The 16,468-nt window shown below is 48.4% G+C and overlaps 1 protein-coding gene across 1 annotated transcript; it reads right to left on the bottom strand.

Moving 5' to 3' along the window:
- Nucleotides 1–9,945: 9,945 nt before the first annotated feature.
- On the bottom strand, nt 9,946–11,415 carry LOC137833205 (filament-like plant protein 1). The gene has a single exon (XM_068641567.1). The coding sequence runs from the start codon at nt 11,413–11,415 to the stop codon at nt 9,946–9,948; it is 1,470 nt and encodes a 489-aa protein (XP_068497668.1).
- Nucleotides 11,416–16,468: the final 5,053 nt, after the last annotated feature.

The raw sequence follows: 16,468 nt of genomic DNA, 5'->3' as shown, positions 1-16,468 counted from the left end.
AACCCTAGTTTTCACTTATATATAGGGCGCAAATAAGCCCTAGAGAGGTATGCTTTTCAGTTCACAGTTATACGAGTTTTAACCTAGTTTTTCCAGAGAGACATACATAGCAAAACCCTAATTGTTCTTGACGGCACATTCGCTGAGAGCACAAGACAATTAGGGTAGCACAGTTTTAGCCATACAGTTTCAGTCATTGAGATAATCATACAGTTTCTAGTATTTGGTGTTTCTCGCTAGCTGACTTGATCGTCGGAGTGCAAACGGCCGCGAGGGCGCCCCTTTGTCCTTCTTTTTTCAGGTACTGACAGACGAAGCAAACGAAGGTGCCCTAACTCGTTAAGACAAGCCACACATAAAGACGACCCAGGTCAACCGGCCGGAACAGGCATCAAGAGCTAGGTTCTTGAAAATTACTCAAGTTCATGTTTCTGTTTTTTTTGGAAAATCTTTTTAATGGCTGACAAAATGCCTTTTGGGGAAGGTGCTTCCATAAACAAGCCACCACTATTTTGTGGGGTTAATTACCAATTTTGGAAGGTGATAATGAAAATCTTTATGCACTCAACTGATAAGGGTATTTGGGAATCAATTGAAAACGATACCTTTTTACCTCAAGTCAAAAGAGATGAGGTTTTAATTGATAAACCTTCATCTGAATGGACTGAGACTGAAAGTAAAAGAGCCAAGTTTGATTGGATTGCCAAGAATATAATAACCTCTACTTTAAGCTGTGATGAATTTTTCAGGGTTTCACAGTGTAGCTCTGCTAAGGAAATGTGGGACATCTTAGAAGTCACACATGAAGGTACAAACGATGTCAAGCGAGCTAGAAAGCATGCTCTGATTCAAGAGTATGAACTCTTCAAAATGCAGAAGGGAGAATCCATTTGTGATGTGCAAAAAAGGTTTTCTCACATAATGAATCACTTGATGAGTCTTGGTAAGACTTCTGATAAAGAGAAGCTGAACATCAAGATACTGAAATGTCTTGATAGAACATGGCAGCCAAAGGTCACTGCCATCTCAGAATCAAAGGATCTCACTTCAATGTCTGTTGCATCTCTGTTTGGTAAGCTTAGAGAACATGAACTTGAAATAAATAGGCTTGTTGTCCAAGAAAGTGAGGACAAGCACAACAAGAGCATAACACTCAAAGCCTACAATCACAAGCAGCAACCAGACTCAAGTGGAAGTGATGAAGAAAACATAAGTTTGTTATCAAGAAAATTCAGCAAGTTCTTGAAGAAAAGACAAGCTTCAAAGAGGTATGGTTCCAAAAAAACCTAGTGAATTTAATACTAATAAATATACTTGCTATGGCTGTGGAGAACATGGTCATATCAAGGCTGAATGTCCCAATAATGAAGTCAAAGAAAAGGCAGACTTCAAGAAGGAGAAAAAGGGAAAAGCAAAGAAGGTTTATGTAGCATGGGATGACAATGAAGTCTCATCTTCAAGCTCTTTAGATGATGAAGAAGCAAATTTGTGCCTTAAAGCTTCAGTATCTAGCAGCATGAGTTCTACATCCTCAAGTAAAGGTAACATTTACTATCAATTGCTTTATGCTTTCAATGAAACTCATGAAGAAGCCAACCGATTGCCACTTTCTCTCAACCGGTTGAAAGTTCTGACTAACTGGTTGGAAAACAAAGTTAAAACTTTAGAGGAAGAGCTGAGAAAAACAAAAGAAGATTTTGAAAACCTTAATTTAGTTTACAAAAACTCTTCTTACAGTTGTGAGTCAAAAGTTTGTGAAAAGTGTGAACTTCTTGAAAGAAAGATTCACTATTGTACCGCCCAGGTAGTCGGAGGTGATGACGTGGCAGCGAGCTATTATGTAGGCGTGTTGAGCGGGGCTCATGGCTGGCAGAAGGGAAGGAGATCGGGGGGCTCGTGTAGTCGCCAGTCTTTAAGTTGGCGTGCTCCGATCTCTAGCATACCTAAACCGGCGGTCACCAGGTTTATGATGAAGTCGCCGGATGCAAACCCTGGCGACCAAATGATCAGAGATCGCCGAAAGGAGGACATCGCCGAAGGATCAGTGAAGCTTGTTCCAGGCTTTCGAGGCAGAGGATGAAGCCATCAGGTAGTCATTCCCTAGCTAGCCAGAGGTTAAGGTCGGGGAACAGCTTACCTGAGCATGCACGATGAAGCAAGTGAAGTAGATCATGAAGGCGGCCGGCGAGACCACAGGGTAGGTGTGTATGAAGGCACCCGTACTCGCCACGCAGAAGAGATCACGCTCCAAGGCAGTTATGCGCTGAGTTGTTTCTTGCGTAAGTAACTTAGCCAAAAGCCTGAAGAATAAGAAGTGGCGCCCAAGTCAAGGATGCTCCAGATGGTGACACGTGTACAGCTGGATGCGAGCCACGTGTCCAGATGTGTAACTGTCAGGAGAGAGAAAGTGCACAGGTATATAAGAGATTCTAACGAACTTCTGAGGTACGCGCGCGTTTTAGATTGCTTCTTTACGCTTGTGAGAACTAGAGTACGCTGAGAGAGAATCTTGCACGGTTCCAGAGAGTTCTTGAGTTTTCTCTTAGTATTTGGTGGTTCAGTCGCTGACTTGGGCGTCGGAGCGTGATCGGCCGCAGCGGCGCCGTTCTGTCTTTTTGCAGGTTCTTGAGGCGAATCAAGGCGAAAGACCGAAGCTAACACGGCGCAGAGTCGATCCAGATCTGACGAGGCAAGGTTCTTGCGTCCTGGTCAACAGGCAGGATCATCAGGCGCCCACCGTGGGGCCGTGTAAAACTTGTTCCCATCCGCAGCGTGAGTTCTTGGAGTTTCTGCAATTTCTGTGTGGTTGCGTGCTGGTGCAACCATTTTCCGCTGTTCGTTGACGTTTCGTTCGGTAAGTTCGCGTTTTCCACCGTTCGTTTGAGGTTCTTGCTCGGTGAGGAGAGGTTTTTCGCTGTTTGCGCGAGTTTTAATCGGTGAGATCTAAGTTTCGCCGTTCGTTCGGATTTTCGTGGAAGAAGCGGTGGTTTGTGGTGGAGTTGTGAGTTTCTGTGAAGGTTTGCTGTTGAGGTTGTGTTCTTGAAGTTCTTTGGAGTTTGCGAAGCTCTGACCGATTGATTGTTGGATCGATCGTTGCTGAAGGAGGTGTTGTTCGTCGCTCATTGTGATCTGTTAAGTTTTCATGAGAAAGATGAGAAGCAACCGTTCAAGTCCAGTTGCGCCAGTTGCTGTTGAAGGCGCCATGACTATGGCGCAGATGGTGGAGATCATGCGTGCGTTGCAAGCGAATGTGGAAGCCTCGCGCATAGAGCAGGCAAAGATGCATGAGGACCTGGTCGCCTCTTAGGCCAGGAATGAAGAGCTTAGCAGAGTGACTGAGGAATTGCGCCAAGCTTTTCAGGAGCAGCGGGGGCGCCCAATCGCTGAAGAGGTCGCGCCGTCGACGCCGCCTCGCGTTTTCCCCATGCCTTTTGCTCAGGCGATTACAGACACGCCTATCCCTACGAATGTGGTACCCATGAAGGCTGTTTTTACCGGCGTGGAGGATCCTGAGGCACATCTCACCACGTTCCACACGCAGATGATGCTGTCAGGAGGATCGGATGCTGTGTATTGCAAGATGTTTGTGAGCACGCTCCAGGGGACAGCGCTGGAATGGTTTGTGAGCCTGCCTACAGGTCACATAACCAATTTCCAGCAGTTTTCGAAGCTCTTCGTCGAGCAGTACATAGTGAACAAGGCGCCGCCTAGGGTGTCTTATGATCTGTTCGACATAAGGCAGTACCAGGGAGAGTCCCTCAGGGACTATTTGAATCGTTTTGGGGCGCAGATGGTCCGCTCGCCGGCCAAGGACGAAGAGATGTTGGTCTACGCCTTCAAGAAGGGCGTGCTGTCGGGACCTTTCTGCGAGGCGTTGATCAGGGCTCACCCGCCACATTTGCTGAGGTTAGGCGACTTGCGGTGGCCCACATCGCCGATGAGAGCGAGGTCGCCGAGAAGAGAGAGAGCGTGGCCCCGGCTAGGCCACGCGCCCAGACCAGGATCCAGCCACAGAGGGTGTTGGAGACAGCAGCGGCTAAGAGGGACCAAAGGACCCGCCATCCTTATGATCCAAAGAAGAATAAGGGCAGGGGTCCAGGGCGCCCCCGAGAGTACAATTGCCCGCCGAAGCATAAGTTTGTCATGGGGCTGGCGGACCTGATCGCCATCCCCAATATAGCAGCCAGGCTGAAGCCGCCTGAGAAAGTGGGCGACAAGGTGTTGGGACCAAAGCCAGACGCTTGGTGTGAATTCCACCAGGGCTTTGGCCACACCGTGGACTCATGTTTGGCATTAGGATACCAGCTTGACGACCTGGTCAAGAGCGGGTTCCTAAATGATTACCTGGTGGACAGAAGGACGGGGGGCGCGTCGAGCTCCCAGCCAGCGGGAGGTGAGGCTCAGCAGCACGAGATGCCCACTCACGGAGAGATCCACACCATCGCGGGAGGTTTCTCGGGTGGTGGATGCACCGCGTCACAGAGGAAGAAGTATGCGAGGTCTGTGATGACGGTAGACATGTTCGAGGACCACTCGCCAGACATGGACATCACGTTCACAAGGGATGATCTCAGGGACGTTGTGCCTCATGACAACGATCCAATAGTCATTTCGCTTGTTACGGCGGGAAGGAAGGTCCACAGGGTTCTGGTGGACCAAGGAAGCTCGGCAGATGTGATGTTCTGGCCGACTTTCACACAGCTGCAGTTGCCCCTTGACCAGCTGAGGCCCTATGGAGGGTGCTTGTATGGCTTCGCTGGCGATCAGGTGGAGGTCAGGGGGTATATAGAGTTAAGAACTACATTCACGGATGAGGCGGGCTCGAGGACGGAGAAAATCAAGTACCTCGTCGTGAATGCTCCCTCAGCTTATAACATTCTGTTGGGAAGACCAACACTCAACAGAATAGGAGTTGTGCCTTCAACCCGGCACATGAAGGTGAAGTTGCCATCAATGGAAGGGGTGGTGATCACCATCAAATCTGACCAGAAGGAAGCGAAGAAGTGCTATGAGAATAGCCTGAAAAACAAGACGTCAGTGAGTTACATCACAACGACGCCGCCTCCCGGTGTGAAGCCCAAGCCCACAGAATGGCGAGTTGTCGGTGCAGCGATGGAGGTGGCCGCCGGGGGCGACGTCGCCATGATGGACGCTGAGGCTGAGGGAGAGAACGCCGAGCGGGAAGAAGAGGCGAGGAACCGCCGAGAGGAAGCGAGGGAGCTGGGAATCGCCAGGGCGGTGATCGCCAGGGAAGCTAGACCCAAACCCGTCGAGGAATGGCTCGAAAGGGAGATCGGGGGAAAGGTCTTCAAGTTGGGAAGATCCTTGGAGGCTGAGCTCCAAGACCAGATTGCCAAGGTGATAGAGCGGCATCTGGATGCTTTCGCATGGTCTGCTTCAGACATGCCAGGAATTGACCCCGACTTCTTGTGCCACCATCTAGTAATGGACAACCAGGTCAGACCAGTGCGACAGAGAAGAAAGAAGTTCAACGAGGAGAGAAGGCAGGCGATCAGGGATGAAACACAGAAGCTCCTCGCTGCAGGCCATATCAGGGAAGTCCAGTACCCTGAGTGGCTGGCCAATGTCGTGCTGGTGAAGAAAAGCAATGGGAAGTGGCGCATGTGCGTCGATTTCACTGATCTGAACAAGGCTTGCCAAAAGGATTCGTATCCTTTGCCAAGCATAGACGCCCTGGTCGACAGTGCTGCAGGGTGCAAGTTGCTGAGCTTCCTGGACGCCTTCTCGGGGTACAATCAGATAAAAATGCATCCCATGGATGAAGAGAAGACCGCCTTCATGACCGAGAGATCGTGCTACTGCTACAAGGTGATGCCCTTTGGGCTGAAGAACGCGGGGGCCACGTACCAGAGGTTGATGGACAGGGTACTTGCACCAATGCTGGGAAGGAATGTGCAAGCGTACGTAGATGACATGGTCGTGACCTCGCCGGAGAAGAGCAAGCACGTTGCGGACTTGGAGGAGTTGTTCACCACGATCGCCAGGTTCAGGTTAAAGCTGAATCCCGAGAAGTGAATCTTTGGCGTGGAGGCGGGGAAGTTCTTGGGATTCCTCTTAACTGAAAGAGGAATAGAGGCCAATCCTGATAAGTGTGCTGCCATCTTGGCGATGAGGAGACCGGCTACCATGAAGGAAGTGCAGCAACTTACAGGTCGGATGGCCGCTCTGTCTCGTTTCGTATCATCTAGCGGAGAGAAGGGCCATCCGTACTTTCAGTGTTTAAGGCGAAGCAACAAGTTTGCCTGGACGAAGGAGTGTGAAGAGGCCTTCATCAAGCTTAAAGAGTACCTGGCGAGCCCGCCGGTTTTGTGCAAACCGCTGGTGGGGATCCCTCTCAGGTTGTATTTTGCTGTAACTGAGAGGGCGGTGAGTGCGGTGCTCGCCCAAGACCAAGATCAGGCTCAGAAGCCTATTTATTTCGTCAGCAAGGTGCTGCAGGGCCCGGAAGTGAGATATCAGGCCTTGGAGAAAGCTGCACTGGCAGTGGTATTTTCGGCGAGAAGGTTGCGCCACTATTTCCACAGTTTTACAATACTGGTGATGACCGACTTGCCCATCCAGAAGGTTCTGAAGAAGCCCGACGTAGCTGGGAGGATGGTGAAGTGGGCGGTGGAGCTGTCGGAGTTCGATATCAAGTATGAGCCCCGAGGTCCGATCAAGGGGCAGATTTTCGCTGATTTCGTGGTCGAGCTCTCGTCAGAAGCAACGCGAGTTGAGGGGGATGATTTCCGTTGGGTGCTTTCGGTGGATGGATCGTCGAACCAGCAGGGTAGCGGTGCTGGAGTCATCTTAGAAGGGCCCAACGGCGTGCTGATTGAGCAGTCCCTGAGGTTTGCCTTCAAAGCCAGCAACAATCAAGCAGAGTATGAGGCGCTGATCGCCGGAATCTTGCTGGCCAAGGAGATGGGAGCTAGGGTGCTAATGGCTAAGAGTGACTCGCTGTTGGTCACGGGACAAGTAACAGGCGAGTTCCAGGCCAAGGATCCACAAATGGCGGCTTACCTGGAGTATGTGCGGGAGTTGAAGAGTTCCTTTGTCTCCTTCGAAGTGGTGCATATGCCCAAAGAGCAGAATGCCCGAGCTGACTTGCTAGCTAAGCTCACCAGTTCAGGCAAGGGGGGTAGGCAGAGGACGGTGATCCAAGAAACTCTGAAGACGCCTAGAGCATTTGTGGCAGATCACCTGGTTCTTCAGATAAGCAAGTCGACGGAGAAAGCGGCGAGGAGTCACAGGTCTTTAACTCAGGAGACCTTGAGAACGCCGAGAATAAGAGTATGTCGGGAGGAGAAGGTAAACGTGGCACAGGTCTGCGCTACCCATGAGCCAGACACCTGGGTAACACAGTACAAGCGATGCCTGGCGGATGGCCTTCTGCCACTGGACCCGACGGAGGCCAGGAAGATAAAGAAGAACTCCAGCAAGTTCACGATGATTGATGGCGAGTTGTATAGGTTTGGGTTCACACACCCACTCCTGGAATGTGTGCACGGAGAGAAATGTACAAGAATCATGGCCGAGCTCCATGAAGGGATTTGCGGAAGTCACGTCGGGGGTCGAGCTCTGGCCGCAAGAACCCTCCGTGCAGGTTACTACTGGCCAACAATGAGGGAGGACTGCAAGAAGTACGCACAGTGTTGCAAGCAATGTCAGCAGCACGCCGATTGGCACAAAGCGCCTCCCGAGGAGTTGAAGTCGATTTACAGCCCTTGGCCGTTTCATACCTGGGGAATCGACATTCTGGGACCTTTTCCATTGGCGATCAGGTAGATGAAGTACTTGGTGGTGGCAATTGAATATTTCACCAAGTGGATTGAAGCAGAACCAGTGGCCCAGATCACCGCACACAAGATCGAGAGCTTTGTGTGGAAGAACATCGTGTGCCGGTTTGGTGTGCCCAAGCGCCTGGTGTCAGATAACGGGACTCAGTTTGCAAGTCACCTGTTGAAGAAGCTGTGCGAAGGGGTGGGAATTCAACAAGTATTTGCATCCGTCGAGCACCCTCAGACAAATGGCCAAGTAGAGTCAGCCAATCCGGTATTGCTGAGAGGTTTGAAGAGAAGGCTAGAGAAAGCCAAGGGATCGTGGGCTGAGGAGGTACCCCGTATAGTTTGGGCGTACCACACCACCGAGCAGTCAGGAACCCATGAGACCCCGTTTAGCCTGGTCTATGGATGCGACGCAATGATTCCAGTGGAAATCCAGGAGAGCTCGCCGAGATTCCAGAATTTTGTAGCGGAAGACTCGAACGAGGAAAGAAGGCTGAACCTGGATTTGCTGGATGAGGTCAGGGAGGAGGCGAGAGTAAAGGCTGAGGCAGTGAAAAGAAGGATTGAACGAAGGTATAACTCGAAGGTGATGCCAAGGCAGTTTAAAGAAGGCGACCTGGTGATGAGGAAGGCCCACCAGTACGAGATGGAGAATAAGTTGTCTCCTAAGTGGACGGGACCGTTCAGAATAACCGAGGCGCTCGGGAACGGCGCCTACCGCTTAGAAACATTGGAAGGAGGGGCGATTCCTCGCACTTGGAACGCCACGCACCTCAAGTTATATTACAGTTAAAAGCTTTGTAAGTAAAAACAAACACCAAGAGTTTGCAAGCTTTCTGTTAAAACAGTTTGAAGGGGGCACTCTTTTTTCCCTAAGGAGGGTTTTTAATGAGGCCACCCAATAAAGAAGAGTTTTCGAAGTTTAAAGTGTTTTAGATTGCATGCTTGTTGTTGTTACGAAAGTTTTGAAAAAGACCTTGTCACTCGAATGTGATTTAAGGCGAGTTTAAACTTATGTTGCACGCTTTCTAAAAGGTTTTAAGTCCCCATCGCTTTTCGGCGATTGGCGGCATCAGTTAAAGTTAAAAGTCCCCATCGCTTTTCGGCGATTGGCGGCATCCGTTAAGTTGAAAGTCCTCATCGTCTTTCGACGATCGGAGGCACCAGCAGCGTTTAAAAGACCTCAACGCCATCGCGCGTCCTGAGGCGAGAAAGAGATAAAGACCTCCTCGCCGTCGAGCGAGTGCAGGCGAGAAGGAGTAAAAAGTCCTCAGTGCCTCCAGGGGAGAGAAGATGTAGCCTCTGGGGCAATGTAGAGGCACCGGTAAAAAGTCCTCAGTGCTTCCAGGGGAGAGAAGATGTAGCCCCTGGGGCAATGTAGAGGCACGAGTTAAAGACCTTCTCGCCGCCGAGTGAGTTCAGGCGAGTTAAAGACCTTCTCGCCGTCGAGCGAGTTCAGGCAAGATAAAGATCTTCTCGCCGTCGAGCGAGTTCAGGCGAGATAAAGACCTTCTCGCCGCCGAGTGAGTTCAGGCAAGATAAAATCCTTCTCGTCTCGAACGAGTTCAGGTATGGTGTGGAGGGTGGAAGAAGTTTAAAGGATACCTAAGGTAGGTTCGAAGAGAACGCCTAGCTATCCGGCTTACTGTTCTGAAACTCAGGGAAGGTAGAGAAGGATCCGAAAGGCGCCTCTACCCCCAGATGAAGGAACAATGGCCAAGTCATGAAGGCAAGAGGAAGCTGGTATCGCCAAGACTCTTTGGCGATCAGAAAAAGTTCAAGCGACGGCAAGAGTAAGGGCCCGTTTTGATGGAGCAGATCAGGTGAACTATGTCTTAAACTATCAGTTGGATTGAAGCTCGCTGTTTAGTAAGTAATTTCACGCTGAAGTTCATTGCCTTAAAGTTCACAAGTTATTCAAATGCTATCGTTCGAAAGTTGATAGCTTGATCGAGTTCGAAGCATTAACTAAACGGTAGAGTCGCTAAGTCAATTTTGTTTAAGCGATTTTTACAAGAAAAAGCAAGGCAAACAGAGAGATCGTATGAAGAAGCAGAAAAATCTATGATAAAAGTGGCATCAGTTCAAATACAAAGAAAGAAAGTTATTACAAAGTTTGTACAAAGCAAATAGGCAGATAAGTGGTGGAGGGAGATGACTAATCTTCAGAAGGCACGATCTTCCCATCCACCACTTCGTTATATAGTGACACCATGGAGAGGTCCAGATCGGGGTACTGGCAGGTGATTTGCTCCAGGGCGGCGTCGAACCCAGCGGCGAGGACTTGGGCGGAGCTCAGTTCGAGCTCTTCGTTTTGCTTTTTGAGCCCCTCGGTTTGCTGTTCTAGCTCATCAGCTTGTTTCTTCAGTTCTTCAGTTTTCTCACGAGCTTGAACGAGGTCTTCAGCAACCTTCTTGTTTTCCTCCCGCGCCTGGGCCAGCTCTGCCGCGATCTTTGCATTCCCCTCTCTGGCTTCGGCGAGCTCAGCCACGGCGTCATCCCTCTCTTTTTCAACTTTTCCTAAGAGAACCTCCCGATCGACTGACCTCTTCTCAAGGTTCTCTTCCTTGGCTGCATCTGCTTTGATTGATGCCTCCAGGTCAGCCACCTTGAGACGGTAGGGAACCAGCTTGCTCTCCAGCTCGATTTTCTCCTGAGCTAGGAGATGCAGCTTCTGGCACAGATCGGTGGCCTCCTTACGCGCCACCCTCAGCTCGGTGCTCATGGCGTCCTCCACCCTCGAATGTTCGATTTCCGCCATCATAAGGTTGCAAGATAACTTCTCCGCCTCGATTCTTATCAGGCGATTCTCCTCTTCGAGTGTGGAGATATCATCCTGAAGTTTCTTGTTGGAGCTCTCCACAGCTTTAGTTATGATAGAGGGGAGGTCCTCTGCCATCATTTTAAGCCTAGCTGTGAAGGGCCCCCAGATTCCTTTGACCGCGAGGGGAAGGTTTGCAACCGCTGTTGGTGGAGGCGCTGAAGGAGCCTGGTGCTGGCTTTCACCGTCGCCCTCTTGGATTGGTTGTTGAGGTTGGGCTTCGTGGCGTGGTGGTGATGTGGGGGATTCAGTGATGATTATTGGCGAGTTATGAGCGCCTTCATCCCCACCTGGCGCAGCTTCGGCGATTAAGGCGGTTGAAGGAGGACCCTCTCCAGCGGATACGAATGGCGTGGAGGCGCTCGGAGGGTTCTCCATGAAGTTGGGCTCGTTGGCCTCAACCGCAGGAAGTGCAGCCGCCAAGGGCACTGCTTGGACTGGCGATGTTGGAGCCGGGGGAGAAGGTGGTGTTGGTGTTGGCGTTGGTGTTGGTAGAGCAGGTGGAGCAGGTGGTGAAGAAGGTGCCACCCTTCTCCTTTTAGTAATGTGGCCATCCTCAGTCGCCTCAGCGTCCTCTTCTTCATCTTCTTGGACCACCTGAGGAGTTTTCCTCTTTGGCTTCCTCAAGATGAGTTTCTTTCGTTGAGGAGCGGGCAATGCCTCTGGAGGAGCTGGGCCTTGAGGGGGCGATCTGCCCTGAGCAGCGGCGATCTCCACCACTGAGTTAGGCACAGTTTGGGAACCCGACGCCAATCCGTGGGTTCGGGCGAGCGCCCTCAATTCAGCTAGCTTGCCTTTGCTCAGCATGAGATCTGCACAGTGCAAAAATATACAAGTAAGCTCAAAGACAAAGGTAAAACATATGAGTACATGTGCAAACGAGACAAACAAATGACGCAGGAAATAAGAACCAGATCTAGTGTGCGACCAGCAGGATGCTCAATAACAGGTAACAGAGATGCAGTACAAGATGAAACCTAAATGTCGAGGTAAGTACTAACCTATGTGAGCCTCGAGTTGGTCCTCGAAGAACTCGAAGGAGATGATTGAAGAGGTGGGAAAGGTGATGTTAGCGGCTGCCACGCTCTTCCAGAAGAGGCATAGGTCCTTGTCCAACTCGCCCATGTTGTCGGGGCTTCTTGGCCTTCTGAAGCTTCCCTTGGAGTCCTTATTTCCCTTGTTTACCCAGTACAAGGGAAAGTCGTCGAGCAACGAAGGGTCTCGGTCATTTTGGCGCACTTGGACGAACTTTCCCTTCCAATCTTTGTAAGATTGCTGGAAGATAGAAAGGATCGACCTCCCAGCAATTCCGTTCAGGCTCACCCAAAGGCGATCTCCAGGATTCTTGGCCTCGAACAGGAAAAGGAATACATCTACCGAGGTCGGTAGTCCCAAATGCGCGCACATAATTTGAAACGCCCGCACGAATGCCCAGCTGTTGGGATGGAGCTGGGCGGCGGCGATGTCGAGCTCGGTTAAGAGTTCCCGTTCAAAACGGGTGAGGGGAAACCTGAGTTTCACCTTCTTGAAGAGGGTAGTATACACGAAGCAGAACAACTCGTCGTTGTTCCCCTTGTCATCCGTGCAGATTGGCACGTCAGGGGGGCAAGACAGCACCATCAGTTTGTCATCGTGCTCCTTGTGAAACGAGAGGTTGGGTTCGTCCCCTTTCTTCAATCGAAGCACCGCCAGAGCAGAGTTTACCGAAGAAGTCTCCTTCAGCAAAGTTGAGCTGGCCCATGGGTATAATTTCTTGTAGTCTGGAGAGGGAATGGAGGCTCCTCCGGCGATTGGTGGAGTTGCTTGAGCAAGGTTGGGGCGAGAGGTTGCAGGCCTCTCAGCCTGGGAAGAGGGAGCACCAAGTGCTCGCGGTGGGTTATGCGCTTGGGATGGAGGGTTTCGCGACGAAGGAGGAGGATTCGCAGTGGTCTTTGTACGAGCCATCGCGGGAACTGCAAAGGAAAAAGGAAAAGAAAGATGAGCGAAGGTCGTAGAGGTCGACTCGATTGTGAACGAGGGATGAAAAACGAACGAACGAAAGTTCGTTGTGATGAAAGTAATGGAAGACGAAGCCCTAAGTTACGAAAAGGGAGAAGAAGAAGAAACAACCCACAGCGTATGCACCAGACAGTTAATGGATGATGCAAATCGGTTAAAATGCAACAAATATCAACAGAAGAGGTAAAAGAGGTACCTTTCGATGATCAGATAAACGTTGAAGGGAGTTGGGGATTGAGAGAGTCGAAGAGCGTCGTGGGTTTGCAGAGAAGACTCAGAGCGTTTCGAGGGCAGAAAGATGATGAAACAGTAAAAATGAAAGGGGTTTAAGGGTTTTTCAAACGATTTTGGAAGCGCAAACGACAGCTAAAGATGACCGTTGATGAAGCCACGTGTCGAGCGATTGGAAAGGTGTTTGGTGGAGCGTCAGGAAAGCAGAAGGTACGAACGTTTGGAATTATGCGTCAGTGCCACGTAGATCGCCAGTGACGTGACCACTTAGTCTTTTCGCTGGACAAGTCTTCGCTTAAGACTGGGGGGCTTGTGTACCGCCCAGGTAGTCGGAGGTGATGACGTGGCAGCGAGCTATTATGTAGGCGTGTTGAGCGGGGCTCATGGCTGGCAGAAGGGAAGGAGATCGGGGGGCTCGTGTAGTCGCCAGTCTTTAAGTTGGCGTGCTCCGATCTCTAGCATACCTAAACCGGCGGTCACCAGGTTTATGATGAAGTCGCCGGATGCAAACCCAGGCGACCAAATGATCAGAGATCGCCGAAAGGAGGACATCGCCGAAGGATCAGTGAAGCTTGTTCCAGGCTTTCGAGGCAGAGGATGAAGCCGTCAGGTAGTCATTCCCTAGCTAGCCAGAGGTTAAGGTCGGGGAACAGCTTACCCGAGCATGCACGACGAAGCAAGTGAAGTAGATCATGAAGGCGGCCGGCGAGACCACAGGGTAGGTGTGTATGAAGGCACCCGTACTCGCCACGCAGAAGAGATCACGCTCCAAGGCAGTTATGCGCTGAGTTGTTTCTTGCGTAAGTAACTTAGCCAAAAGCCTGAAGAATAAGAAGTGGCGCCCAAGTCAAGGATGCTCCAGATGGTGACACGTGTACAGCTGGATGCGAGCCACGTGTCCAGATGTGTAACTGTCAGGAGAGAGAAAGTGCACAGGTATATAAGAGATTCTAGCGAACTTCTGAGGTACGCACGCGTTTTAGATTGCTTCTTTACGCTTGCGAGAACTAGAGTACGCTGAGAGAGAATCTTGCACGGTTCCAGAGAGTTCTTGAGTTTTCTCTTAGTATTTGGTGGTTCAGTCGCTGACTTGGGCGTCGGAGCGTGATCGGCCGCAGCGGCGCCGTTCTGTCTTTTTGCAGGTTCTTGAGGCGAATCAACGCGAAGGACCGAAGCTAACACGGCGCAGAGTCGATCCAGATCTGACGAGGCAAGGTTCTTGCGTCCTGGTCAACAGGCAGGATCAACTATCTTTTGAAAACCTTGGACAAACTTACAACTGGAAAGTCCAATTTTGAAGATGTTCTTGCATCTCAAAAATGTGTTTTTGGAAAATTTGGTTTAGGCTTCTATCCTCAAAGCAAAAAAAATAGGATTTCAAAACCTTTTTCATCTGCTCCACAAAAATAATCGGTTAAAAGATCGATTCAACCGATTGTTACATGCTTCTATTGCATGAAGAAAGGCCATTCTGTTAGGTACTGCAGGTTTCGTAAATCTCTTGTGCCTAAGGGCATCTTTAAATGGATTCCTAGACGTATTGATGGTTCTAAAGACAGGTCTAACACAAAAGGTCGCAATTTTTTTAAGGGATCAAATTTTGTGATTGGAAAAAGTTTTGTTTTGCAGAATTCTGACTTTGCTTGAAGTTTCAGAAAGGACAGGACCTCAAGAGGATCTCTGTACATGTCAAAGTCTTGTTCTGATTCCATGAACTATCTACATTTGTGTAAACTGAAATCTAAGAATGAAGTTCGTATTTCTCTCTTTGTTAAAAACATTGTTTCTTAAATCTAATTCATTGATTATACTCTATGTCTGGACTGTAATTACTTTGTATTCTATCTATTCCTTATACAATTGATATCTTGTGAACATGGTAAGCAATAATGATTGTATACAACATGTGAAATTGAAAATTTGTTTGTTTTCATCAGTACAGAAATTCAACCGATTGTTTTCTCTTTGACAAACACTAGGCAAATCTGTTTTTAAAATTTAAATTCTGATTTGAGATTCTGTTCAACCAAGTAATAACTATGGTCAATATTTGATGAGAATAAAAAATACATGAAGATGACCAAGGATGCTATATTTGAAGGGTCATCTCAACAAACATTTAAAGATGTCATCAATAGGAGGAATGGTCAAGGACCACAACACTTGAAGTTCTTCCTATTAGTGTTCTTAGTATAGGAGTAGCCTTAGGAAAATGCCAAAAGAGGAAAACCAAAAGATACCTCTCATTGTAAGGCATTATAGGCGCATTTTTTAGGAAAAGTAGGAAGAAGTGACTCTTCCTACTCCTTTCTCTCTTAGGCGCTACAAAGAGCTAGAAGAGTGACTTTTCCAACTCATTTTCCCTTGTACAATGACCGAATCCATTATAAATAGGGGTGCTTGGTACCTAGAATAATAAGTTGAATATTGAAATTGAAAGTGAAGTTACTCTCTAGAATTTGAGTGGTTTCTTTGTGAGACTTGCTCTCCTTCTCTTTGTCTTATCTTGTGGGTCTTGGGAATCCTCAAGTGACGGCACTCTCACTCATCTTGGAGCCTTCCACCATCCAAGTGGCGTGATCACTCCCATTGTCTTCAACCACATAAGTTTCTTCAACTCTTCATCTTCTTCTTCCATACCCATTCTATATCAAAAACTCTAAAACATGTCTTTGTTGTTTTCTTGATTTTCAATCGTTCAAATGTTGCTATTGAATGTTTCTAATCAATAGTTTGTCATTTGTTCTTGTTTTAGTCAGTTGGAATTACTTGTTGATGTATCAATCGGTTCATGTTCTTGAAATGGGTTTCCCATGGGTTTCTTGATTTGTGTTCTTGAAATGGGTTTCCCATGGGTTTCTTGGTTTGTGTTCTTGAATTGCTTGTAGAATCTTGATCCTAATTCTTAAAAGTGTCTATTAATGCTTCATCTTCTAATCAACTCACATCAATATTGCTTTAATTGATTGTTTGAACACAATTCAACTCTGCTACATTTTCTATTAATGAATCAGATTCCTCCAATCTTGAAAATCAAAATTGCCTTTAATGTTTGGTCAAATCAACATGTGAATCTGTACTTTTCTGTTTGACTGACAAAAACAACTTTATGGTTCATATTTGATTCGTTTTTTTGTTTGAAAACAACCCTCTCTATGCTATCTTTGACCATGAATTTTTGGCTATATAAAACAATGCAATTAGATGTTATCTCTCACACATACAATCTGTTTTTTCTTCTTCTCTTTGTTCTAAGGTTTTTTCTGCAGTGTGCCAAAGCTTGTTTCTAAGTTTAGCAATGGCTGGAACTCCTCCTTCAGCTAAGAGAATGAAATCCAGGGGTGTTCAGAGCGGTGGAAAATTTGAATGGTGGTTTTCAGGTGATGTTGATCTTATCAACAAGTATCTACTTGAAACAAGTAGAAAGAGTGTGAACACACCCAAGGTGGTCTTATTCACTTGGATGAAACAACAAAAGTTGGACTCTGTGAGAAGCATCCTCAAATAGCAAAAACTGAAGAGATTCCTATAGCTCACTAGAAACATATATCCAAATTTGGTGAAGTGAATATAGAAGGGGAGCTAGTTGAAGTAATCAAGCCCTCCAGTGAGATCAATAGTGGATCCCTAA

Source organism: Phaseolus vulgaris, chromosome 6 (assembly GCF_000499845.2).
Source record: "Phaseolus vulgaris cultivar G19833 chromosome 6, P. vulgaris v2.0, whole genome shotgun sequence".
NCBI lineage: Eukaryota > Viridiplantae > Streptophyta > Magnoliopsida > Fabales > Fabaceae > Phaseolus > Phaseolus vulgaris.
The sequence above is the reverse complement of the archived record's forward strand: the minus strand, read 5'-3'. Positions and strand labels throughout refer to the sequence as shown.